The sequence below is a fragment of the Amblyomma americanum genome, chromosome 8, assembly GCF_052857255.1.
Source record: "Amblyomma americanum isolate KBUSLIRL-KWMA chromosome 8, ASM5285725v1, whole genome shotgun sequence".
Lineage (NCBI taxonomy): Eukaryota > Metazoa > Arthropoda > Arachnida > Ixodida > Ixodidae > Amblyomma > Amblyomma americanum.
The window spans coordinates 1,532,813-1,560,358 of NC_135504.1; the positions used below are offsets into that span (position 1 = coordinate 1,532,813).

Below are 27,546 nucleotides of genomic sequence, written 5' to 3' on the forward strand. Positions count from 1 at the left end.
CGGGCACATTTCGTGATGTTTTTACTATACATCGCATTCTAAATGACTCTTCATACTTTCACAACTTTCTCTCGCATGCATTTTGTTGTTCTTCGTGAACGGACGACATCATAGGTGCACTGTGAAATCTGAAAACTGGTCTGAAATCTTTTGATTCCATGTATTCCTACGAGCGCTGGGCCCACTTCTCGTCCCCAGTTTTCCGATGTTCGATTTTCCAGATCGGTGTTCGTCTATAACTTGATGATCATCTAGTGAATATGCTGGCATTCCATCGCAACCTGCTAGCGAAGATTAGTGGCGCGTCTCTTAGCTGATATACCATTATCTCCCAAGTTATAGCACAGTACAGCAGCGCTGCACTGGTGTTCCATTATCTAGCAGGAGTCTGCGTTTTCTAGACATATTAGCACAGGCAGCTAATGTCATATATATTTTCTTTATGACAATAGCTACATTATTGGCGTTCGATTCGGCACCGAAGGCGCACAGTTCTTATTCGACACGGCTTGGAAAGCGCACTGTTCGCTCACCCATAGCAATATTAGACAAATCAATGGTGATAGAGAAAATTATCACATGACGTGCGCTTCTGAACTGCATGGCTTGTGAACGGTATCCTCCGTTCACACAAGCGAAATAAGCAGTGCTGTTCATAATAGCGGCACATTAAAGCGACATGTGGAACGAGACGGCCCGCAAACAGTCACTTATTTTCCAATACGCACTAATATTAACCAGGTATTCGAAGCTAAATGGACTAACCGAAGCACGTGTCTTCCTTACCTTTGCAGATGACGTAGTCTTTTGTATTGTCGTCACACTCCCTCTCCAGCTTTTTGCATTTTTTCTTCATGGCTTCGTCGCACTCAATTTTGTTTTTATCTGTTGAGAGCAGCCAGAAAAAATGTTTGCCAGGATTTCGAGAAACAGTGCGTTCCGGGAGAAAGTGCCAACTCTGCATCGCTTTCTCGAAAGGCTGCTGCTTACGGCTCCCAGTAACAAACTCTCGGCAACCCGCCCATTTTAACAGCACCAAGCCGACTCTGACCCTTAGAGTGAGGGCTCTCACACCAAAACAAGCGCACCTTTTTCGCATGTTCTGAGCCATAAGTGTTGAAAAAAATTCATCTCTACTCCTGCTTTTTTTCGTTCACCAAGTACAAGCGCTTTTCCACATTATATCGTCTCACTCTTTAGGCGTAAAACACGCGAGCTGCGTCCCCAGATACTGCTGCATCACAAGTTCTTGACGACGACTTAACCTAACCTAACCTGACTTTCCTTGAGAAGAACATGGCCGCTTTTCCAGAGCTGCGCACTGCCCGACTTGTATTCGACTGAGTCCTTTTTCTGGTGCACACAGGAGAATGCTCACCGATGAGATATATTACAGGTGCCCAGTGTAACGCCCTAGGTGTCGCTTGAACTCCGTCTCTTCGGTTTCCATTTTTTCACGCGTTTTCTCTCTTTCATGTCCTTTTCTACTTATTTTGTTGAGAATAAATGGCAGCAGCGCGAAATAGTATCCAGCCAAGGGTGCTACGAAAAACTCTGCATGAATTAGTATAAGGCCCAGCTCCGAGGGGATGATACGGTTTTTGAAACCCCTAAAACCAATCCTTGTTTTCTGTGCTTCCTGTCCAGGAGTGCCTATCTTACGACTGATCGCTTCTGGCTCCAGCTCAACCGTTGCATTTCAAACTAAAGCACGCTGCTACTTCAGTTTACATCTTTATTCCACATAAAGAGGTCAGAGTGACTATCCCGAGAGAATAGCTTTCTAGTCGTTCTCTTCCCGACTCCTGTGAGCTACGCTTGCACTCGCAAATATTTTTCAGCCCCTAGGCGCTGCCGTCGTCAGATGTTCCGCACGAGGAACTCATGTATAATTACGAGAATAGCAAGTAGCCATCATCTGCAAGCTATACGAAAATCCACATGCCTTGCAGTTTTTCTGCCGCGTGATTTCGTTATCCTTCCTATACATGATATAATGAAGTCCAGCAGAATCCGTATGAGTTCTTAATTACGTTACGTGTTCGCACACCTCGCACCGATTCTGTTTTCTCTATACGGTTTTGAGTCGGCCGAACAACTCATCACGAATGTTTTACCGAGTATTTTCGAAAATCCCTGAAATCACCCTGCCTATAATTGAAGGAGCTGTTCTTCGCGAACAAACCCTCGTCTTAGGAGCTTGTCACATAATTTAAAATCAGAAAATTGCGAAATACAAAATCACTAAATTTTTTTAGCTACCCTTTTGATTACCACAGGCTCATAGGGATGAGCGCTTCAGAGAAAAATATTTTGTTTTATAGCACGCGTGCTTCGACGCTGAAGTGGCACCGTTGTCCCGTGAGAGCTTTTCTTATTGTGCGTGTTATGGTTCAAGGCCGCTAAAAAAACTTCTTTACGTAAACAGTACCTTGGTGGAAAGGTTTCACTTAGCTGCTTTACAAAGCAATCTAACACTTTTGCATTGATACTGTCTTCCTCAAATCAGTATTTAAAAGTTAGCTAATTAGACTTACTGATTAAATAACTTTGAAGAACAAAAATACCGCAAACAAGGTCACGTGAATCTAACCTACCCTCAGTTGGTTTGACGCTGCAAGGAGATTCCATGTTTTGAAAAAACTTGGTTATATTTAGCTGGGACACCTGGAATATCGGGAGCCTAGATGATTAAGTGAGAACGGTATAATGAATACCTACCTACGCACATCGATGTGTTACGGATGATTTCGCATTCCATGCCCTGATCTTCGCATGTCTTGTTCATTTTCTCATTGCATTTTCTCTGCTCTTTCTCTGTGGAAAAACCAGGAAAACAAATGTTTAAGGCGTGCTAGAATTGACGAGGATGTCGAGGATATTCCATTTAGGTCTTTACAGTCTATACAGCCGCAACGGCTACCGTCTCCTAACATTTTTCCCAGTCCGCAATGCAAAAGGCACTGTCGAGTTGAAACCAACGAGTTTGTTGCCTTGGTCTTTTTCACCTTTACTGATTATTGTTATGTAGTATATAATCAACAAAAGTGAATGTTTTATTTGCACTGTACGTTAAATATGCGTAGGTAGCCTAATATAACCGGACGCCTACTGGAAGCTACAAATCCAAAACTTAAGAAAGTAGCTGGAACAACATTCTCTAAATCTGCATTAATTTTTGGGATATCAAAAATGTAAATACAGCATTTCAAATACAGTCCTGTATCCTTTTAGAAACCTTTGCTCGCACATAAAGACATTAAACTTTGTCCAGGAACTATATATAACCATACAATGTAAACGCGAAAAAGATATATTTATAATCAACGCTTCTCTACACTTATGTAGGCTTGGCGTTCAGGTCAGGTTAATAACGCATAAACCGCATATAGGTCGAATGGGAATATATAGGTCGACCACGTTACCTTGAAGTTGAAAAGGAGAAAAAGGAAGAAGGAAAACTGCCCAAACGCAATTCCTTTACAACACAGGGTGCATCCCCGCATTACTGAAGCTTCCGTTCTCACTCTAGCCGCGGCGTCGAGGAAGAGGGCTCTTTTTCACTAGCCGCATGGCGCAGTGCCTCGTCCACCGTTGCATCAAGCCTGTTGCTTGTGCAGCACTTCTGGAATGCATTCTGGGCCCCGGTGGCTGGCGCCAGGCGGACAACACGTGGCTGCAGACGGTCGCAAGCGACGCCTTCGGGTTCTCGCCCACTCACTGCATCCCACCTGGCGCACTCTGCGCTTAAGAGGCTTGCTCAGTACAACGTCGCGAGGCTGGCGGGTGGACGCCATTCCACCAGGGATAACGAAGAGGTCCGTCCCAGCATCACTAAGCGCACGCTTTGCTGCCTCGGTCTGGTGACCGCGAAATGCGCCCAGGACCAGCGTGCTCCGACTACGCAGAGGCGCACCGGCGATTCCACGGCAAGCGGATCTATTCGATCACCTCGATCATGCACCCCTTTTTCATTGCCACGCACGACAACACCTGACGGGAAAGCTCACTTCGGAACGGCCTCCTGCTTAGAAATCACCAAAGGCAGCCGCTTTCCACCTTCAGCTGTGCAAGCAAGCCTGACAGCGAGCCGCGAGTGCTCACTTCCTGTCGACACAAGTTCGCGCCGCGTTCCACGACTGTGGTGGACGAAGGCATGTCGAACCACACTGGCGTCTCGTCGGCGATCTGTCGCAGCATGTAGTGGCGCTGCTCTCGAAGCGCAACCACGGACCGCTGGAGGCTGACCAACTTGTGAGCAAACTCCACCGGCAGGATTGCAAAGCATAACAGCGAGCAGGGGACAATACACAGGAGAAGAGCAAACAGGGCGGTGTCTCGTCCCCTGCTCAGTTTTATGTTTCCTAATCATGCCATACCCTCTAGCCCCTCATCGCTCACTCTCGGAATTGCTCCTGCAGCTTCTGGCAAATAGATGTGCGCCGGCCGAGGGAAATTGCTTTGCGCCTCATGAAATGATTCTTCCCGCGCACCGTTGAACACCAGTATACATTACCCGATCTAGTGCGTTCCCTCCCTATAGACAGATTTATACAGCCCATAACTCATTCGTAATCTTTTCATATACTGTACCCATGCTCCCAATATGTGTAATGTTCCCTATGTGTTCAACTTTCATGTTTTAATTTTTACTACCCTATCTTTAGCTTTGAATGTATATGTCCTATCCAGCGATAAACCCTGTAGGGGATGCAGGTTGGCAGATAAATAAATTTTTGAACGAATTCATTCTTCAATTACATTCAAATGCAATCATACGCCGCGCCGTGTTGGCGATCCTGGCAATAGCCGGGGTATGCCAGCCCCTAAGCAGGGGTCGAAGCAAGGAAGAGAATATAATATGAACAAGTATGTTTACGATTCAATAGAGTAAATTGCTGGGCTAGTTGGTTCACAGTGCTTAATGGTGGAACCAGCGCAACAGGCGCAGGACAAGAACAAGGTTCCTCCCTGTTCTTGTCCTGCGTCTATATCCCTTGTTCCACCATTGCGCAGTACGTTTTACGGGCTCTGCGAAAGTCAGATGACTGGGGCTTACCTACGCAGGTTGCCGCGCCGTGTCTTATCACGCAAATCTGGTTACGATTATTGCAGACTTCCATTAATTTTTCGGAACACTGCGCGCTACCTGCAAGAATGACGAATGTGCAGATGAAAAATGAGGACCTTAGAGGATTCGAAGATATTTAGAAAAATAAGTGGGCCATTCTCAGCATTGGGTGCCGCAGCGATGGCGTAGATGTAGAGCATCCGGCTCGCGTGCAAGAGGACCGGATATTGAATCCAGGCGCAGCGCAATTTTTCAGCGGGATTAAAAAAATAGACCTCCGCGTGTCGATGGAAAAGCATAACCATGCTTATGGTGCACCCTGGTCTCGGTGACCAAAAACAAAAAAAGCGTTCTCTCAACAGAGCATGATTTGACTACCACTTGACCTTTGTTGTGTAGTGTGCTTAGTCAGGCTGCTCCTGAAGAAGATGCATACATCTGGTTTTTACTTAAGCCTAGTTTCCTCATGACCGCTTTTAGGCTACCTCCATTCTTTAAAGCTTGCTCGATTCGCTTCATATTAAACTTCCTTATGTCGGCTATCTTGTGATTATAAACTTTGACAGCTCTTTCAGTTCTGTCTGCGGGGTTAGACACCTTCATCCTTTGGCGTAACTTAATCAGATCTTTAGTCTCCTCAGGTAGCTTGCCGGTATCCATCCGAGCCAGCCTACCATCTACCTCTGCTGCGCACTCCGTAATGATGGCTGTGAAATTATCGTTCATTCATTGAACATTAAGGTCGTCGCCTTCACTTAAGTCCCAATATCTCTTCTGCAACGATATCCTGAATTCCTTTACTTTCCCTCTAACCGCTAGCTACTTTGAGATTCTGCTTCACTGTTTTTTCCCGTTCCCTCTTCAACTCTAAGCTAAATCGAGAGCTTACCGGCCAGTGGTCACAACAACGCACCTTTCTGAGGACCTTCACATCCTACAGGACCCCAGGGAGAGCGCACAGTGTGAATCCTGTCATTTTTAGTCTCGCCATTGGGTGCTTCTAAGTCAACTCCCTCTTCTCACGTTTGCGAAAGAAGGTATTCCTGATTCATGAATTCATGCTCTCTGCGAACTCCACGAAAAACTACCGTCTGCTGTTCATTGAGCTTATGCCACGGACGGTTACTGCCAGGTCTCCAGCCTGCTGACCAGTACTGTGCTCTGTCTTTCTACCTTGACCATTTCAGATTCCGCGCTTCGTGGACGCTTTCGACGATCTGGTCAACATGGTTGGATATAAGCACCTGTTTCACCTTTTGTTCCTGTCTGTTATTAAGCCTAATCACTATAACTACCACCATCTCGTCAATAATATACAACTCCTCTATCTTGGCAGCTATATCCAGATTTATGAGGCATCCGACAACCTCGTTCTCTTCTGCCGGCTATTCAACAACAGCACAGTGATGTTCACCCTTTCAGGGTAATTGGTTTATTCATATAGGAGGTTCTGGAGGGGGAATGCGTCGCCGGCCTTGGTCACCGAGATCAGGCCGCACCTTCGGCCTGGTTATGCAATTGCATCGACACGTAGAATTTTCAATCCTATGGCGGATTGCAAGACACCGGTATTCGAACCTCGGACTCCATGCAAGCGAGGCGCATCCTCTACCTCTAGTTCATCGCTGCCATTAGGCGCGATAAATATTCATTTTATAGCGCAGCAGTTTGTCGAACTTCTACGACTGCTCCGCATTCTCTCTCCGTCCCTTCATTCACGAGGCGTTCTGAATGTCCTCTGTAATGTCAGGCAGCTACTTGGCATGCAGCGCTCTCCATTCTCGAAAAGCAATGCTCTGCATCGCAGCGACGTGATTTATCCGGACACTGCACTGTTAGCACTGACCTACTCTCGGCTCTCCTGACTGGCCCCCAACGGTTCAGATGATGCGATACTTAAGCTTCGTGTATAACTAGGTGCAAAGGAACGCACGCGGCTAGCTAAGCTTTCGCCAGATATGCGCAGGCCATGCGGGATTCACCGCCGATCTGAGCGCCAGTCGTGACGAGCGGGACGCTCTACAGAACAGGACAATTGCGCCGTGGTACGAGAACTAAGAAGGACACAGGATGCCGACTTCTTGGCGAGGTTCTTATGCAACGTAATCACCGCGATGTCTGCGAACATGCGTCAAAAGATGACAGCACAGTGACGAACCCGACCTTCGGCAAATTAAACGTGTCAGGTATCCGCCCATGGACTGATAGAATAATTCACAAGAATTAATATTTACAAAACGAATTTTCTATACCGCCATACCTCACAACCACGTTTCACTCTCATGTCTCAAGTGCAGCTTGGCTAATAACCTCTCATAAGCAGATATAAAGCACATTTGTGAACAGCGTCTCTTTATGTTAGTTCACAAATGCCACTGGCGTCGGCATCATGCTCTGGCTCATTCTTAAGTGTCGTGTGTCAGAATAATTTCGGTAGAACTGCATCCCGCATTTGGTCCTGCTCGCAAGTCGCAAGTACAATAGGCATATCGTGGCTTAGGTTTTGCGAAAAAATGAAGTAAAAGACTATTGTCCGGCATATGTTTAAAAAAAAACCAAACAGCCGCGGAACTTTATTCACTTTTCAGTGACAGTATCAGAGCTGTCGGCTTTGTCACAACTCATCCCTCGTGATAGGAAGTAATTGACAATTTCTAGTGACCCTTCTGCCCCGAAACAGTGTTCTCAGATACAATAAGGACACAAGGACTGGTTAGTTCTCACCGATTCTAGAGAATGCGCTACCAGTAGAAAAATTCTTCCGTGCGGCCTTTTGAACCGGCGTGCATGATTAGGAGAGGGTGAAGGTAAAGAGCAGTTGTAATTAACACTGCTGTGTGCCCCATGTGAGACAGAAAGTCTGAATATATTTCGCTACGTGTAACAATCTACCGGCAGAACGTCTTTTGCCACTTACCAGTGCTTGCAGCCACCGTCGTCTGAGCTGCAGGACACAGAAAATAGCCGCATTTTAGTACGTATTACACCTGCGACCGCAGTAGCAGGTGGATGCCTATTGCTCAAAAACCTTCTCTTTTCCAGCGCAGCGCAAACGACTAAAGCATTTTTAAATACATCGTGTTCAAAATGAGCAGCGTTATGAAGGTAGCAATTTTTAGTGCATTCATCTACCCCTACGCTTATATCCTAAACCTAAGCTTTACCTACGGTAAACGGCTTGGCCTGTGCTTTGGGAACAGTACGAACGATGTGCCCAGACGACGCAACATTCTCCGCCTTATAAGTCATCTTTGACGCTAACGCAACTTCGTGTGCCCAATGACGTAGTCTGAGAGAAGGCAGGTGTTCCTAGCCTTGCCATCTATTTTGTCGACATGGGCACGTGCAGTCGCGCGCAAAAGTGCAGATACCACGGAAATGACTGCAATTTTTTTCTGCGTATAAAGGCGTGTCCGGCATAAGTGTGTAGACGGACAGGTTAACGAATCTGGTCAGGCACCCTAAGCATATCTTCATAACAGGATCTGCACCGCGAGAAGTCTCTGGCCCGCATTTCTGTCTGCTCGCGTTCTCTGTCTACTTTTGTGCAGCAGTGTACTTACGGCAACACAGGACCTAATAATAACATTAAAAAGGCACACGCAATCTACACAGGTATTTATATTCATGCGAACTCAATTCGCATGAGCTGTTAAAACAAACCCCGCGAAAAAATATGGGCTGCACGTTACTTAAAACAACTTGACAAAAAATGTCTTGCTTATGCGTGACTCTTCTCTGGTTCGATGGTTCTCATACATACGCCTAATCTCAAGTCATTTGGTGCCATTTTTCAACTATTGTAGTGATCTCTTCGTCAGAGTCAAGCGGGTTACTTGAATGTAATATATTATCTTTTCCATATTACCATGATCTGTTCACCACGGCATATTTTTTACCTTCTTTAAAAATTCCTATCGAGCGCTTTGGTGGTTCTTCTGCGTGTGCGTAGCGCCTCTGTGTGTATCGTCTATGTTGTCCTTGTCTTTGTTTGCTCTATAAACCCCTCGACATCAAGACTAACTCCAGAACACGGAAATTAAGACACACGCCATGAGAACTCTCACACATCCACCACCCAAAACAAAAGTATTTTTGCAATGCAGAGTGACTCTATGAGGATTGTTGAGGCTCTCCGTAGACCTAAAGTCTCTGGACTTAGGCCTTTCACAAACCATAGAAAAGATCACTACCGATTCGTATGGAACTCTATTGAAGCTCACTTCGATTATGACTTCAATAAGTGCATCCACATCAGTGACTTCGGTACCTTTAAGGAAAGATTACGAGAAAAACTGAAGTGGTGACTTAAGCTTCGCCTTAAGAGTATAACGCTATAGCATAATGGGTTCATTCCAATGTATGCAGAAGGTCATTCTCTAGTCTACATTCATGTATCCCTGGGATTCCTTATAAGCACCCAGGCGCAGTAGCGCAGCGGTCAAGCGATGCGCCATTGCCCTGCGATTCAGGTTCTCCCAGCGGTGGGTCTTTTGCTGCCCAGGTTGCTCTTTCCGAGCGACCACTAATTAATTTAACTGCCCCTTTCATGCTGGGCAATTTGCTCACTCTCAGCATGGTAGGTTGTCATGACGCGGCAACGTCACGTGTCTTAGTTTGCCCACCTGCCTCCTAAGGTGCTCTCTGGGACCACCGGCCAAGAAAATGCCCGTGGTATCTCGCTCACAACGCCGACGTCCACACAGCCCACTACGATTTTTCTGAAGAACGGGGCCTTTAAGGCAATCGCGCTGAGATGCTGTTCTCAAATGATATCTTGTTTAATATTCAGCATACTCAGATAAAGAATCCCGCATGCTCGTACGAGGAATAGCTCTTTTCCAAGGGCCGCACAACGTATTGGTTACTAGGTTCTAGTGAGTTATTCCACCACGGGGAAATAAAAAGAAGTTCCTCAGCTGACTGCATACCCAGAGCAGGTTGAGGGGGCGCCTGCGTAACATGATTCGATTTTATTCCGATCCTGCACCGGTATCTTTCACATCGAGTTGGTAAAGCATTCCCTACTGGCTGTTATGGTCCACTACAACAAAACCGTCACTCAGATTTCAATTTAACCTCCGTCTTCTGCCACGATGAACAGCCGCAGAATGCAAATATTGTTACGAAGACGAAGAAGAGGACAGCAGCGTGGGACGGAGCACTCGCGCTATGCCCGCAGCCATTAAATAATATAATAATCTGTCGTACTGTTCCTTGGCTTGCCATCTTGGATCGTTTTGTGGAGGTGCGGGTTCTTCATCGTCAACCTGGTCCCTGGAACATCGGCCTCTTCTGCTCGTCATCGTCGTCGGCCGAGGGGACCTGGGCTCCGCCGCCCGGCTCAGCCCCAGCTCGCCCTGGCCATTGAACCGAGCAGCCGCTTTCCCCCGTCCCGTCCCCAGCCCCGACCACAAGACACGACGACCAGGACCTGACGCACTATGTCCCAACGACGACCCTTGTTCCTTGTTCCTGTGTTCCTTGTTCCTGTGTCTTCGTCTTTTGCGCAGGTTTCCTTCTTCAACCCCCACCCAAGCTGTCCGGCAAGTTCTTAACCCTTGACCTTCGACTGTGGGCGACCGACCGTTGGACCTGAAGCTCCGGGGACACCCGTTGATCAGAACATTCCGTTCATCTCTGTGGCAAGCCTCTGATCTTTTTCTATCTTTTATGATCATGCTCATCGTCACCTCACGATTCCGAATTCCAGCAATCGATCGGGACGATCGCTCAGAGGACCAGGGTAATGTTACGAATACGAAGAAGAGGGCAGCGGCCGGGACGGAGCACTCGCGCTAGGCCCGAAGCCACTAAATCATGTTATCATCTGTCATCATGTCGTCCAATTCCTTGGCTTGCCACCTCGGATCTATATGCAGGCATTAGTTGCTCCCGCTTTCTATTATACACCCGGTAACCTAGGGAAAAATAAGAAAATTTGGTTTCAACACAATGGTTACCCAGCTGACTGCCGTGCGCAAGGCAGTGACTGTCTCTACGCGTGAAAACACGAACCGTGCGAGTTGGTCTAGTGCGCGAATGCCGATATGGGCTTGTGAACGGCGCTCGACTTCGGGGTAAATGAAAAGCACTGATTCAAATTCGTCGCAATGCGTATTAAGCCACGTTTCTGTCACAACCTCCACACTTCGTTCTGCTCACCCATAAAACTCCGCAAGGCGCATTTGTGCGTCCTTTTAACGTGGCAGCGCTCAGGGTCTGTTCAGCAGAAAAAGCGGCGGCGTCAAACACTCTTTTACTCTCGAAACTCCGGATCAATAATTGGAAAAGTGTGACGACACACGTGGAGCGGCGAAATTGAAGTGATTACAAGGTGGCAGCATGACTCCAACGACATTACGACATCGAAGCACACAATGCAATTCAACTGCACGGAAAATAAATATGAGGTAGATAGATGAGATTCGAAGAGATTCACACACGATGCCTCCTGGCCACGCAGGCACGTTTCCACGTTTTTGATAAATCGGGGCTTATACATGGGCGTCGTATTTATATACATCAACACCTTTTAAACAAAGCAGGAGTTCAGTATCATTATGGTCCATAGCGCAGCAACAAAACAGGGGACAAACACAAGCGCTTGTGTTTGTCCCCTGTTTTGTTGCTGCGCTATGGATCATGACGCATACCCACTAGCCCGAACCATCACCTTGTTAAGTTCAGTATCGTTGCCTGCGATCCAAGAAAATTCTTCCAGATGTACAGTTGTAAACTTGCTCTCCGATTTTATGATCACAGCAGGATTAAAGTTGCATTTTTTTTAATATTCCTGTATCATAGTAGTATAAAGAGAGTGAATAGAAATGCTTCCGGCTTCTGGCAGCGTAGTCATTAATGTAATGGTTAGCCATCCACATATTGATATTTAGTAAAAACTGCGCTCGTAGACTCATACTCACCGCTTTTTGTAGTAGGTTTATCAAGTGTTCCTGCACCAATAAAATGGAACAAAATGTTCTTAATTGTACTGTTGATTGGACATAACCCTTGACACTGTGAACTGCATTATAGCAGTCATGAAACTAAGAAACCGTATGTATTGCAAGCACAACTTACCTCAGTTTTGAGGACCTCCGAACGCGAAATAAAGTGTCAATGCACATAATTATAGCCGAGCAATATATTTTCTTCTGGTTTTCATTGTTTAACCTTATGAAAGCACATCCGATGTAAATACTCTCAAGTAGCCCAACACAGTCAATCATTTCAGTTCGATAAAGGTTCCCGCCTTATTCTACAAAAAACAAACCCAGAAAATACCACTGATGCATTTACCGACTACACAAATACGACTTCAATTAACAGGAGTTTCATCTCAGAGTGTACAGATGGAAACTGGCATTGCAAGAACACTAATCTTTCATCAGAAGCGCTTGTATGCACAACTGAATATCTAGGGATTGAGGTACCACCACACATAACAAACATATTCTACTTTGCACTGATTTTGCGTTGTTGCTGATAGCCAATCAAAATATTTGAGTTGTGAACGGCATGCCTTATTAGGAAACAAAACAGCTTGGAAGCTTGTAATGTGCAAAATTATAGTACAGCATGTTTCAGCAGATCATCGACTAACACTGGTTTAAATCAGCCACTTGCTCTTGTTGGGTAAGGTTAGTGAAATTGACCAACGTTTGAGCAGTGCTCAATGCACGCAGCCGAGCTCCCCGGTAGCTATGAACAAGATGAGACATGGCTCCAGTGCCAGGTCAAATGACGCTGGTCACGAAAATGAGGCTGAGGTACCTCTGGAACAAAGTGCCAGGGAGATCATCTAGAAGGGTGAGTGGTCTGTCACGAATAAAAGAAAAATATTTTATTCGCGTTTTGTATTAAACTGGTTTAAGAGGTTTTTTTAATTGCGTAAACTTCTTGGAAAGTAGAACTTTTCTAAGTATATGTGTTCGCGTTCTCTCGGGCGGGGCCATCGGCCCGCAGCTTCCTGCGGCAACGGGCAGCGGCTCTAATGCCATCCACCTTTGACTTTTTTCCTCGCTTGCCGCCAGCTGCCGCCTTTGGCCGGCGGGCGTCTCGACGTCTAGTGACATCGTTACGCGTCGCTTATCGTCTTTTTTTCCAGCTTATTAATTCAAGTGCGTCGTTACTTTTACTGCGCTTGCACATTTATAGCGGTCAATCCCCGCATTTAGCCCGTCTGTCTGTCTGTCTGCGCGAATGCCGATATGGGCTTGTGAAAGGTGCTCGACTTCGCGGTAAATGAAAAGCACTGATTCAAATTCCTCGCAATGCGTATTACGCCACGTTTATGTCACAACCTCAACACTTCGTTCTGCTCACCCATTAGGCTCCGCAAGGCGCATTTGTGCGTCCTTTTAAAGTGGCAGCGCTCAGGGTCTGTTCAGCAGAAAAGGCGGCGGCGTCCAACACTCTTTTACTCTCGAAACTCCGGATAAATAATTGTAAAAGTATGACGTCACACATGGAGCAGCGAAATTGAAGTGATTACAAGGTGGACTTCGTCTGTCTGTCCATCCGTCCATCCGTCTGTCTGTCTGTCTATCTGTCTGTCTGTCTGTCTCCGTCCGTCCGTCCGACCGTCCGACCGTCCGTCCGTCCGTCCGTCCGTCCGTCCGACCGACCGACCGACCGACCGACCGACCGACCGACCGACCGACCGACCGACCGTCCGTCCGTCCGTCCGTCTGTCTGTCTGTCTGTCTGTCTGTCTGTCTGTCTGTCTGTCTTTCTGACGACGGTTTTGTCGCAGGCTGCTCCACAAAACCAAAAATGTAAACATCCCCTTCAAAATAATTTCTCCATTTCTGTTTTTAATTTGGAGTGCTTATCACATCGGAACTGAGCGCGGAACACTAAGTGAGGGTTAAGAAAAAACTTACAGCTGACTGGTACCCAAATACCGCGCATGTAGGCAGCTAGGCAGTATTTGAGGCGCAAGAAGAAAGGCATCACTCCTATCACTAAAGCATACATTGGTAATGAGCCCTCGTCGTGTCTTCTTTCTAAACCTCGAGACGTTCGCAGAGTTATTTTTCCTGCCAAGCAATGTGTGCCAATATGGCTTCACTATTCATTTTTCAGTTGTGGTTACAATGTATGTAGTTGTCCACTCATGTCACAGGCGGCTCTTGCTCGGCGCCAGAAGACGCCATCTTTAGAAGGCAAGCTCTTCTAAGGATCTACGTAACCACAGTACACCTCGTCAACGCGAAAAGACAACAACGAGCAAACACCACGCCCTCAGAACAACTAACTGCCCTATTAATCAACCAGCCTTTTTTGGAAAGAATGGCCTGATGCCTGTGTGGGCACGCGGGAGAATTAAGTAAGGGTTAGGACGCAGGAGTGTAAAACGATGTCCAGCGAGGGAAGCTCAAAGCCTGCTCGACATCAGTTAAAGCTTATCGTGTGAGCGAAATCCTTGATCCCACTCGAACGCGCCAAATCCAAACTGCGCAGGAAAGCCAAGGAAGAAGCTGAGACAAGTCGGTGGCGTATCATTCACCTTTTTTTTTCCGACTGTTCCTCAGCTATTTTTCAGGTACGCTTATGATGTGCTCTTTTCGATAGATATGATTGTTTCGTCAAATGCGACAAAGAAAGCTCATTTATAATCACTTTTCATATCAGTACTGACAAGAATACTTTCCTCATCGCGCAATCACGGACGGTTCCTAAGAGTCAAATACACTATCTAAAAGCGCCCATGATCTGTGAGCCAGCGATGTAACTGTAAGCTAAAGGGAGGAAAAAGACGGCAAAACGAAAGAAAGATGATGCGCCAGAGCATTGCATTTGCCGTCTACGTGGTTCGAGGTTTGTTTTTGTAATCAAGTTTTCATAGGAACAACGTAGTGTGTAGAAACAGATTGTTCCTGCAGTAAGAACCAACGCGGTGGCTGAGTGGTTATGGCGCTCGGCTCCTGGCTCGAAAGACGCGGGTTCGATCCCGGCCGCGGCGGTGGAATTTCGATGGAGGCAAAATTCTAGAGGCCCGTGTACTGTGCGGTGTCAGTGCACGTTAAAGAACCCCAGGTGGTCTAAATTTCCGGAGCCCTTCACTACGGCGTCTCTCATAGCCTGAGTCGCTTTGGGACGTTAAACCATCATAAAACCAAACCAAAAAACCTGCAGCAAACTTTAGCTGAACTGCATCTTTCGCGGTGCCTGGTCACCACCCTCCCTTCGCTCTGCTGTAATCTCACACCGCCATAAACGAACTGGTAATAGATGAAAGTTGCATCCACAAGGCATCACAACAATTATTTCTAGAGAAATCTTGCTGGAAGACACAAGAGAATTCTGGTGTGCTGCAATGCATGAGCTGGACAGAACCAATTAGACAAGGCACGTAAATACACCTGCCATCGATCAGCCGATAACGTGAGCCTGCCTTTACTGTACGCCACCATTTTCTCAACGTCGCATCCTTCGTTCGCATTTCCTCCATCCTTTGGTGTTTGTAAAGCTAATCTCCAGCCCCTCTCAAGGTTTTTTTCTTTTTTATATTTCAGATGATTGGAGCTGAAAACAGAAATGAAAGAAAGCATCTCCTTAAGCATAACGAGTGAACCGAAATATGCGCCTGTTTGCTGTGCATGCTGTTGTACTGTAAAGCCACGTTAAATACTTCTCGTGCTACAGCACTTCAGGCCTTCCAGACGTATATACCAGTACTGCAACTCAAAAATAAAGTTCAGACAAGGTACCCGGAGTGAGTGCGAAAGCATGCAAGCGGCATACTCGGTAGAGATGTTGATCTTTTCGCGCCGGCATAGATTCAAAATCCACTTGGGAATGGAAGTTGATGAAGCCGATGATATCGAAACCCAGCGCGATTTACTGGAAGTTTAGAGCGCGAGATGTTGTGACTGGAAGTATAGCGCGCATGAAGTTGCGCTGCGGCCATGGCGTAAGGCGCTAAAGAAGTGGTCAGAAAAGCTGATCTTTTCGTGCCAGCTTGGGCTCGAAATCCACATCGAAATAGAAGTTAATGAAGCCGACTATAACGAACCTCAGCGAGATTTACTGGCAGTTTAGTTAGTGCGCGGGGTGTTGTTGTGACTGGAAGTTTAGCACGCATGATGTTGCGCTGCAGTCAAGGCGTAATGCGCTAATAAAGTGGCCAGTAAAGCTGATCTTTTCGCGCCAGCTTGGGCTCGAAATCCACTTCGAAATAGAAGTTGACGCAGCCTACGATACGGAAACCCAGTGAGAGTTACTGGCAGTTTAGTGCGCTGAGCGTTGCACTGCCGTCATAGCGTAATCGGCTAATGAAGTGGCCAGCGAAGCTCATATGTTCGCGCCAGCTTGGTCTCGAAATCCACTTCGAAAATAGAAGTCAATGAAGCCGACTATAACGAAACTCAGCTCGATTTCCCGGCAGTTTAGTGCGCGGGGTGTTAAGCTGCGGTCATTTCCTAATGCGCTAATGACGTAGCCGGCAAAGCTTATCTGTTCACGCTGGCCTGGGCTTGAAACTCACTTCGGAAGAAAGTTTAATTTTCCTTCTTCTCTGTTGATTCAGCACGTGCGATGACGTCATGAGGTCACTTCCTGGTTTCGGTCCGTTTTTGGTAGATGCTAGGTCGACGCCAGATCTTCTGACTGATTAGCCACATAACGGCTTCGCATAAATAAAAGCTAAATGTTCTATATAAACGCTGTGTATGCTTTTCAACGCTCGGAGAGGTTTAGCGATGCAAAACTTAGTTGTAATTATAGAAGTCGATCTCAATGAAACTTCATAGATCTATTACAAATAATTGCACGTCAGTTTTCGCAGACATCCCCTAACACTGCTCTCTAAAGCGTTTAGACGGCCTTGAGTAAATGAGCGCCTAATGTGAAGTTGTGACTTCCGTTCATACTAATTTCAACAAGAGATACGGGTCTTGAGATTGCGAAAAAAATCGCGAGAAGGTCGATTTTTGTAAAACATTTTTTGTGACTAAATATACCCCAGACTCTAATCCGCTAAATATCGACGCTCAAAGGAATCCTAGAGTACAGACCAAATTAATAACTTGAGAGTGGATACGTAAAAGCTCGGCAAGGTGGTGTACGTTCATGGGGAACAACGAATCGCAAGCTCTGAAACGAGGCTCCACCATTCTCTACCGTATGAAGGCTTGTTTCGCTCCCTTTCCCAGAAGCCATTCCAGATGTGCGCACACACTTCCTCTCTACTTCCGTTAAATTATATAACAAATACTGTCTATGTCTTATGGGGTATTTCAACTGCAATTTAAATCAGCTGGGTATCAATTTAGCAGAGAGTAGTGGCACTGTGCGGTGATCTTATTTTTACTGGCTTTTATATTATGCATTATATTTAATTCGTTCCTAAATTACCAGCAAAGCCGTAGCGTGGTTTCTATTTCTTTGCTTCTTTTACTAAATACACTTTCAGCGCACAATAGACGCTGGCGGTCCAGTTTTGTAAGTATTTCTCGTGAATTATAAAGATTTCTAGTTAACGGCCTGTACTGAAGTGCTAAATTAAAACCACAAATGTGCACAAACACACTACGTGGAAATAATAGTCAGGATTCTACCAAAGTAAAAAAAATGGTTTCAATACGTTCGTCCTCCCTAAAGGAGAGTTTAAAAAGAAAACGGGTCTGAGTTGGGTGAGCCCGATGACCCGGAGATTCACTGCAGCGAACGAACAGATAGGCGCAGCGCCGTCTACTCATGATAGTTATTACGTGACATCTTCTGAATGTTTTGGACTCCCAATAAGGCACGTTGGGCGCGGCCAAATGTTCTAAATACTTTCCGACCGGGAGATTTTCAAGTGTGCGACGCAGTCGGGCTGTTATTCAAGTTTGGGAACTGTTAAGCCCTCGAGATGCGAGGACGACAGTTGCTGCGGAGGACTCCTTCCATAATACACGATAGTTTTGGAGCAACTGAGATGTCCATAGTTTCATAGTTCACTACTCCGTTCATATATATTGAGTAACGTTCTGAAGCTCAGCGTACTGGGCAGTTTCAAGCCGGTTCTTATTACTGAAATGCGTGAACATCTCTGCTCATACTGCATGACCACTCAGGGGGGACCAGCAGAAGAAATGATTTCTTTAATGTTATATTCGCGTCGGAACCCAGAAGGTAAGAGTACGTCATAAAAACAGCAGTTATGGAAAGGTGAAGTGACGGAAGGGTTTGCAGCAGAAAGGAGTGCAGTCTACGAAAGGGCGCGCTGCCCGTGCATTCAGAAATTTGCTCTCCGCGCAAAAAGAAAAAAAAAGAACACTCTTGCAGCATTCGTTCGAAGCTCGCAACTTACCTCCACACTCGACGCCGGCCTTGAAACGTTGACATTTTCGACCGATTCTTCTGCAGTTCTCTTCTATTTCTTCCGTGCATTCCTTGTTCTTGTGATCTGGCCAAAAAAATGATTCAAGAAGAAATGATAACGAAGATTACGATACTACCTAGTTCAAAAATTCGAGCGCAGCTTCCTTGGTTTTTTCATTCTGCGATACACTGAGCTAAAGAATATGAGAGATACATGTATGTACGTACAGTTAGAAACCGCTCTTTATTTTCTACAAACACTCTTTCTTCAAGTACCAGTCCTCTCGGCGCGCACCACTCTGACGCCATTTATGAGCGAGCGGCGGTAATCTCGTACGCTCGGTTACACCAGCGATGCGGCAGAAGTCATGAACAAGCGCTTAATAGCTGCAAATAAATCTTCACTCGATGAACGAAGAGATACGGTGAAACTCCACGGTAAGTTAACATGCGCAACACTATTGGCTTTTAATACGCTTTTAGAGAATGAACTGAATTTGTCAGTCATATCGATTTCATCGCTAGAAGCCTGTTTATGTGGGGACGCACCTCTGCACTTAGTAATGCCGTCCTCTTCCTCACAATCCATGCCGATATTTGTGCAGTACTCTATTTGTCTTGCCTGACTGCAATGACGAGTCGATTCCACTGTAACGGAAAGAGAAAGAAAAAATTACCTTTAACATTTTCACGTTCTTACAGCGATGAAAAACGGCGTAATCGATTCCTACCAGGCTGTTCATTTTTTATGGCCACTATGCGTTAAGTTTTTCACAATAAAGGACTTGCTAAGAGTCGATCTGAAATATGGGACCGTGTAATGCTGCTCTTTTGTTTCGTTACGTTCTAGAGACAAGAAAAGTTCAGTTGCTACCAAACCTCCCTATATATTCTCCTTTTTCTTTAATAAAGCATTGCTTCTGCTTATATTTGATTACTCGTCTTATTTTTTTCAGGGTCTTGCTTTTCCACATTATCAAAGCCGCGCAATGTGCACTTTTAACACCGAATCGAATGCACATAATGTATCTAATAATCTAACCTAATACGAACAGCTTTTTTTCATATTTTGATTCCCACCAACTCCGCGCGACCAAAAACAGCGCAACGCTGACTCCAGCTCTGCTATAAATAGTTACAGCTCATGGAGTCATGGCTACGAAACATGAAACACCGACCTACACTAGGGCCACGCGGCAGAGTGAGCGCCTGCACAGCCGCCATGTGAAACACTCCAGCATGTTAAACTTTGTTTCGGCAAACGACCGAGAATACTCAAGCACATCTCAGTAGAGAAGTGGGCTGCGAGATGAGACCTCAGAGTGGCCCGGAGAGCTACACCCTGCTTCGGGGCCAACTCTCGGAAGGTGCGTACATGAGCATTGCTAAGGCGCTCAGACACCGCAACGGCGCTCATGCCCGCGTAGATCGATTGTGTTTGCACGCTGCACAGCGTCGGACAGCGGACTGTTGCGGAATACTCGTCGAGGAAAACACGAGAATACGCTACATTTGTGTGTCCCCTTCTGACAGCGTCCGTGTCTGTTGCGCTGCTATAAGAAGCGGCATATTCGATTCCCTACTGGCTGGAAAACGTTGCACACTGGAACGACCTCATACGCTGTTTTTCAGTGACATACGGGAGATCGAATAATTTTGAGACCAGCGAACTGGGATTTATTCACAACTACTCCAAAGAAAGGAAACACAGTCTGGAGAGGCTCTCTTCTCTGGGGTCGCCTCTGTGCTGTTCGCCGGCCTTGGCGAAGCGATCGTCCCTTCAGCCCGCCCGTCTGCCCTCACACACAAATCACCGTCACACACCGACGACACCGCATTCCCTCGGGGGGAGCATTGGGCGCTTCCCAGCTTTGCTTGGAACGTGCCGAGGCGTTCTTCCCTTGGACACAGCGAGTGGCTCGTAGTGTTGATCCGTGAAGAACCTCCTAGAGAGCGTCACTGGCACGAAATCTTTAACCTACATTATTAGAACTGATGTGTGCGCATAACCTTTCCGTTCGAGAATAACGTTATTTTTATATTACAAGACTCGCTCTCTCAATGATTCTTTAATTATAAGAGTATTCCAGACAAGACATTTTCGAACCAATCCATTTCTCCTTTCCATTCAAATGCAATCATACGCCGCGTCGTGTTAGCGAACCTGGCAATAGCCCACCTATGCCAGCGCCTAAGCAGGGGCCCAAACAATGACGCGAATAGAATGTGAACAAGTGCGTTTTACGGGCTCTGCGAAAGTAAGACTCCTGGGGCTCACCTTCGCATCTTGGCTGGCCGTCTCTCATCACGCAAATCTGGTTATGTTTCTTGCACAGTTCTATTAATTTTTCGGGACACTGCGCGCCACCTGCAAGAATGACGAATGTGCAGGTGAAAAATTGAAGAACTTAGAGGATTCCAAAGTATTCAAAAAAAGAACTGGGTCATTCCCAGCACTGGGTGCCGCAGCGATGGCGTAGAGTTAGAGCATCCGGCTCGCGTGCAAGACAACCGGGATTTCAATCCCGGTGCCGAGCAATTTTTCAGCGGGATTAAAAAAAACCTCCGCGTGTCGATGGAAAAGCATAACCATGCTTGTGGTGCGCCCTGGTCTCGGTGACCAGAACCAAAAAAAAGCGTTCTCTCAACAGAGCATGATTTGACTACCACTTGGCCTTTGTTGTGCAGTGTGCTTAGTCAGGCTGCTCCTGAAGGAGATGCATACATCTGGTTTTTACCTATGCCTAGTTTGCTCTTCACCGCTTTTAGGCTACCTCCATTTTTTAAAGCTTACTCGATTCGCTTCATATTAAACTTCCTTATGTCGGCTATCTCGTGCTTATAAACTTTGACAGCTCTTTCAGTTTTGTCTGCGGGGTTAGACACCTTCATGCTTTGGCGTAACTTAATCAGGTCTTTCGTCTCCTCAGGGAGCTTGCCGGTATCCATTCGAGCCAGCCTACCATCTACCTCTGCTGCGCACTCCGTAATGATGGCTGTAAAATTATCGTTCATTCCTTGAACATTAAGGTCGTCGCCTTCACTTAAGTCCTAATATCTCTTCTGCAATGATATGCTGAATTCCTTTACTTTCCCTCTAACCGCTAGCTATTTTGAGATTCTGCTTCATTATTTTTTCCCGTTCTCTCTTCAACTCTAAGCTAAATCGAGAGCTTACCGGCCAGTGGTCACAACAACGCACCTTTCTGAGAACCTTCACGTCCTACAGGACGCCAGGGAGAGCGCACAGTGTGAATCCTGTCATTTTTAATCTCGCCATTGGGTGCTTCTAAGTCAACTCCCTCTTTTCACTTTTGCGAAAGAAGGTATTCATGATTCATGAATTCATGCTCTCTGCGAACTCCACGAAAAACTACCGTCTGCTGTTCATTGAGCTTATGCCACGGACGGTTACTGCCAGGTCTCCAGCCTGCTTCTTGCCTACCTTGGCAATGAAGTCGCCGACCAGTACAGTGCTCTGTCTTTCTACCTTGACCATTTCAGATTTCGCGCTTCGTAGACGCTTTCGACGATCTGGTCAACATGGTTGGATATAGGCACCTGTTTCACCTTTTGTTCCTGTCTGCTATTAAGCCTAATCACTATAACTACCACCATCTCGTCAATAATATACAACTCCTCTATCTTGGCAGCTATATCCAGATTTATGAGCCATCCGACAGCCTCGTTCTCTTCTGCCGGCTATTCAACAACAGCACAGTGCATGTTCACCCTTTCAGGGGAATTGGTTTATTCATACAGGAGGATCTGGCGGGGGATTGCGTCGCCGGTCTTGGTCACCGAGATCAGGCCGCACCTTCGGCCTGGTTATGCAATTGCATCGACACGTGGAATTTTCAATCCTATGGCGGATCGCAAGACACCGGTATTCGAACCTCGGTCTCCATGCAAGCGAGGCGCATCCTCTACCTCTAGTTCATCGCTGCCATTAGGCGCGATAAATATTCATTTTATAGCGCAGCAGTTTGTCGAACTTCTACGACTGCTCCGCATTCTCTCTCCGTCCCTTCATTCACGAGGCGTTCTGAATGTCCACTGTAATGTCAGGCAGCTACTTGGCATGCAGCGCTCTCCATTCTCGAAAAGCAATGCTCTGCATCGCAGCGACGTGATTTATCCGGACACTGCGCTGTTAGCACTGACCTACTCTCGGCTCTCCTGACTGGCCCCCAACGGTTCAGATGATGCGATACTTAAGATTCGTGTACAACTAGGTGCAAAGGAACGCACGCGGCTAGCTAAGCTTTCGCCAGATATGCGCAGGCCATGCGGGATTCACCGCCGATCTGAGCGCCAGTCGTGACGAGCGGGACGCTCTACAGAACAGGACAATTGCGCCGTGGTACGAGAACTAAGAAGTACACAGGATGCCGACTTCTTGGCGAGGTTCTTATGCAACGTAATCACCGCGATGTCTGCGAACATGCGTCAAAAGATGACAGCGCAGTGACGAACCCGACCTTCGGCAAATTAAACGTGTCAGGTATCCGCCCATGGACTGATAGAATAATTCACAAGAATTAATATTTACAAAACGAATTTTCTATACCGTTATACCTCACAACCACATTTCACTCTCATGTCTCAAGTGCAGCTTTGCTAATAACCTCTCATAAGCAGATATAAAGCACATTTGTGAACAGTGTCTCTATATGTTAGTGCACAAATGCCACTGGCGTCAGCAGCATGCTCTGGCTCATTCTTAAGTGTCGTGTGTCAGAATAATTTCGGTAGAACTGCATCCGGCATTTGGTCCTCCTCGCAAGTCGCTAAGCACAATAGGCATATCGTGGCTTAGGTTTTGCGAAAAAATGAAGTAAAAGACTATTGTCCGGCATATGTTTAAAAAAAAACCAAACAGCCGCGGAACTTTATTTACTTTTCAGTGACAGTATCAGAGCTTTCGGCTTTGTCACAACTCATCCCTCGTGATAGGAAGTAATTGACAATTTCTAGTGCAACCTTCTACCCCGAAACAGTGTTCTCAGATACAATAAGGACACAAGGTCTGGATAGTTCTCACCGATTCTAGAAAATGCGCTAACAGTAGAAAAATTCTTCCGTGCGGCCTTTTGAACCGGTGTGCATGATGAGGAGAGGGTGAGGGTAAAGAGCAGTTGTAATTAACACTGCTGTGTGCCCCATGTGAGACAGAAAGTCTGAATATATTTCGCTACGTGTAACAATCTACCGGCAGAACGTCTTTTGCCACTTACCAGTGCTTGCAGCCACCGTCGTCTGAGCTGCAGGACACAGAAAATAGCCGCATTTTAGTACGTATTACACCTGCGACCGCAGTAGCAGGTGGATGCGTATTGCTCAAAAACCTTCTCTTTTCCAGCGCAGTGCAAACGACTAAAGTATTTTTAAATACATCGTGTTCAAAATGAGCAGCGTTATGAAGGTAGCAATTTTTAGTGCATTCATCTACTCCTACGCTTATATCCTAAACCTAAGCTTTACCTACGGTAAACGGCTTGGCCTGTGCTTTGGGAACAGTACGAACGATGTGCCCAGACGACGCAACATTCTCCGCCTTATAAGTCATCTTTGACGCTAACGCACCTTCGTGTGCCCAATGACGTAGTCTGAGAGAAGGCAGGAGTTCCTAGCCTTGCCTTCTATTTTGTCGACATGGGCACGTGCAGTCGCGCGCAAAAGTGCAGATACTACGGAAATGACTGCAATTATTTTCTGCCTATAACGGCGTATCCGGCATAAGTGTGTAGACGGACAGGTTAACGAATCTGGTCAGGCACCCTAAGCATATCTTCATAACAGGATCTGCACCGCGAGAAATCTCTGGCCCGCATTTCTGTCTGCTCGCGTTCTCTGTCTACTTTTATGCAGCAGTGTACTTACGACAACACAGGACCTAATAATAACATTAAAAAGGCACACGCAATCAACACAGGCATTTATATTCATGCGAACTCAATTCGCATGAGCTGTTAAAACAAACCCCGCGAAAAAATATGGACTGCACGTTACTTAAAACAACTTGACAAAAAATGTCTTGCTTATGCGTGACTCTTCTCTGGTTCGAAGGTTCTCATACATACGCCTAATCTCAAGTCATTTGGTGCCATTTTTAAACTATTGTAGTGATCTCTTCGTCACAGTCCAGCGGGTTACTTGAATGTAATATATTATATTTTCCATATTACCATGATCTGTTCACTACGGCATATTTTATATCTTCTTTAAAAATTCCTATCGAGCGCTTTGGTGGTTCTTCTGTGTGTGCGTAGCGCCTCTGTGTGTATCGTCTATGTTGTCCTTGTCTTTGTTTGCTCTATAAACCCCTCCACATCAAGACTAACTCCTGAACACGGAATTTAAGACACACGCCATGAGAACTCTCACACATCCACCACCCAAAACAATAGCATTTTTGCAATGCAGAATGACTCTATGAGGATTGTTGAGGCTCTCCGTAGACCTAAAGTCTCTGGACTTAGGCCTTTCACAAACCATAGAAAAGATCACTACCGATTCGTATGGAACTCCATTGAAGCTCACTTCGATTATGACTTCAATAAGTGCATCCACATCAGTGACTTCGGTACCTTTAAGGAAAGATTACGAGAAAAACTGAAATGGTGACTTAAGCTTCGCCTTAAGAGTATAACGCTATAGCATAATGGGTTCATTCCCATGTATGCAGAAGGTCATTCTCTAGTCTACATTCATGTATCCCTGGGATTCCTTATAAGCACCCAGGCGCAGTGGTGCAGCGGTCAAGCGATGCGCCACTGCCCTGCGATTCAGGTTCTCCCAGCGGTGGGTCTTTTGCTGCCCAGGTTGCTCTTTCCGAGCGACCACTAATTAATTTAACTGCCCCTTTCATGCTGGGCAATTTGCTCACTCTCAGCATGGTAGGTTGTCATGACGCGGCAACGCCACGTGTCCTAGTTTGCCCACCTGCCTCCTAAGGTGCTCTCTGGGACCACCGGCCAAGAAAATGCCCGTGGTATTTCGCTCACAACGCCGACGTCCACACAGCCCACTACGGTTTTTCTGAAGAACGGGGCCTTTAAGGCAATCCCGCTGAGATGCTGTTCTCAAATGATATCTTGTTTAATATTCAGCATACTCAGATAAAGAATCCAGCATGCTCGTACGAGGAATAGCTCTTTTCCAAGGGCCGCACAACGTATTGGTTACTAGGTTCTAGTGAGTTAGTCCACCACTGCGAAATAAAAAGAGGTTCATCAGCTGACTGCATACCCAGAGCAGGTTGAGGGAGCGCCTGCATAACATGATTCGATTTTATTCCGATCCTGCACCGGTACCTTTCACATCGAGTTGGTAAAGCAATCCCTACTGGCTGTTATGGTCCACTACAACTAAACCGTCACTCAGATTTCAATTTAACCTCCATCTTCTGCCACGATGAACAGCCGCAGAATGCAAATATTGTTACTAAGACGAAGAAGAGGACAGCGGCGTGGGACGGAGCACTCGCGCTAGGCCCACAGCCATTAAATAATATTATAATCTGTCGTACTGTTCCTAGGCTTGCCATCTTGGATCGTTTTGTGGAGGTGCGGGTTCTTCATCGTCAACCTGGTCCCTGGAACATCGGCCTCTTCTGCTCGTCATCGTCGTCGGCCGAGGGGACCTGCACTCCGCCGCCCGGCTCAGCCCCAGCTCGCCCTGGCCAGTGAACCGAGCAGCCGCTTTCCCCCGTCCCGTCCCCAGCCCCGACCACAAGACACGACGACCAGGACCTGACGCACTATGTCCCGACGACGACCCTTGTTCCTTGTTCCTTGTTCCTGTGTTCCTTCTCCTCCTTCTCCTTCTTCTTCTTCTTCTTCTTCTTCTCCTTCTTCTTCTTCTTCTTCTTTTTCTTCTTCTTCTTCTTCTTCTTCTTCTTCTTCTTCTTCTCCTCAAGTAATATGGCACATACCCACGTGGGGGGATTGGCCAAGGTATAGAGTAGAATGCCAATGAAGCATTTGCGCCGGGAAGGAAACGTCAGAAGACTGAATCAAGATAAAAAAAATTGGAAAAATAAAATGAATTCAAGAGGTATGAGTCATCCGGAATAGAATCAATCTACCCTTTTTTGGACATGCGAAAAAATTTTGTATATAGCTAACAAGATAATCGATTAGTTGCACTTATGTAATCGTGAAGGTAGCCGCATACACTGCTTAACGGGAATCCCTTGGCGCTCGCACCGAACGATAGAAGAACTGTAAAGACAGAGGCAGTCCTAGTCCCGAAAGAGGAACCTCCAGATATTGCTTTCTCTGAACCGCGAACCGCCGGCAAGAGAGGAGAAAATGATCGATTGATTCAACTTGCCTGTCTCTTCGTCTTTTGCGCTGGTTTCCTTCTTCAACCCCCACCCAAGCTGTCCGGCAAGTTCTTAACCCTTGATCTTCGACTGTGGGCGATCGACCGCTGGACCTGAAGCTCCGGGGACACCCGTTCATCAGATCATTCCGTTCATCTCTGTGGCAAGCCTCTGATCTTTTTCTATCTTTTATGATCATGCTCATCGTCACCTCACGATTCGGAATTCTAGCAATCGATCGGGACGATCGCTCAGAGGACCAGGGTAATGTTACGAATACGAAGAAGAGGGCAGCGGCCTGGACGGAGCACTCGCGCTAGGCCCGAAGCCACTAAATCATGTTATCATCTGTCATCATGTAGTCCCGTTCCTTGGCTTGCCACCTCGGATCTATATGCAGGCATTAGTTGCTCCCGCTTTCTATTACACACCCGGTAACCTAGGGAAAAATAAGAAAATTTGGTTTCAACACAATGGTTACCCAGCTGACTGCCGTGCGCAAGGCAGTGACTGTCTCTACGCGTGAAAACACGAACCGTGCGAGTTGGTCTAGTGCGCGAATGCCGATATGGGCTTGTGAACGGCGCTCGACTTCGGGGTAAATGAAAAGCACTGATTCAAATTCGTCGCAATGCGTATTAAGCCACGTTTCTGTCACAACCTTCACACTTCGTTCTGCTCACCCATAAATCTCCGCAAGGCGCATTTGTGCGTCCTTTTAACGTGGCAGCGCTCAGGGTCTGTTCAGCAGAAAAAGCGGCGGCGTCAAACACTCTTTTACTCTCGAAACTCCGGATCAATAATTGGAAAAGTGTGACGACACACGTGGAGC

General features: G+C 46.5%; 1 protein-coding gene across 1 annotated transcript in view; it reads right to left on the bottom strand.

Moving 5' to 3' along the window:
• LOC144101614 (uncharacterized) overlaps positions 1–27,546 on the bottom strand; it is a 112,677-nt gene that overhangs the window by 53,215 nt on the left and 31,916 nt on the right. Inside the window, exons 17-25 of the mRNA XM_077634756.1 lie at positions 23,623–23,649; positions 20,664–20,753; positions 18,935–19,033; positions 18,375–18,470; positions 11,998–12,027; positions 7,989–8,015; positions 5,060–5,149; positions 2,722–2,817; positions 787–885 (exon numbers count right to left, since the gene is read on the bottom strand). Of these exons, the coding sequence (XP_077490882.1) occupies positions 787–885; positions 2,722–2,817; positions 5,060–5,149; positions 7,989–8,015; positions 11,998–12,027; positions 18,375–18,470; positions 18,935–19,033; positions 20,664–20,753; positions 23,623–23,649 (654 nt within the window). The remainder of the gene's footprint in view (positions 1–786; positions 886–2,721; positions 2,818–5,059; positions 5,150–7,988; positions 8,016–11,997; positions 12,028–18,374; positions 18,471–18,934; positions 19,034–20,663; positions 20,754–23,622; positions 23,650–27,546) is intronic.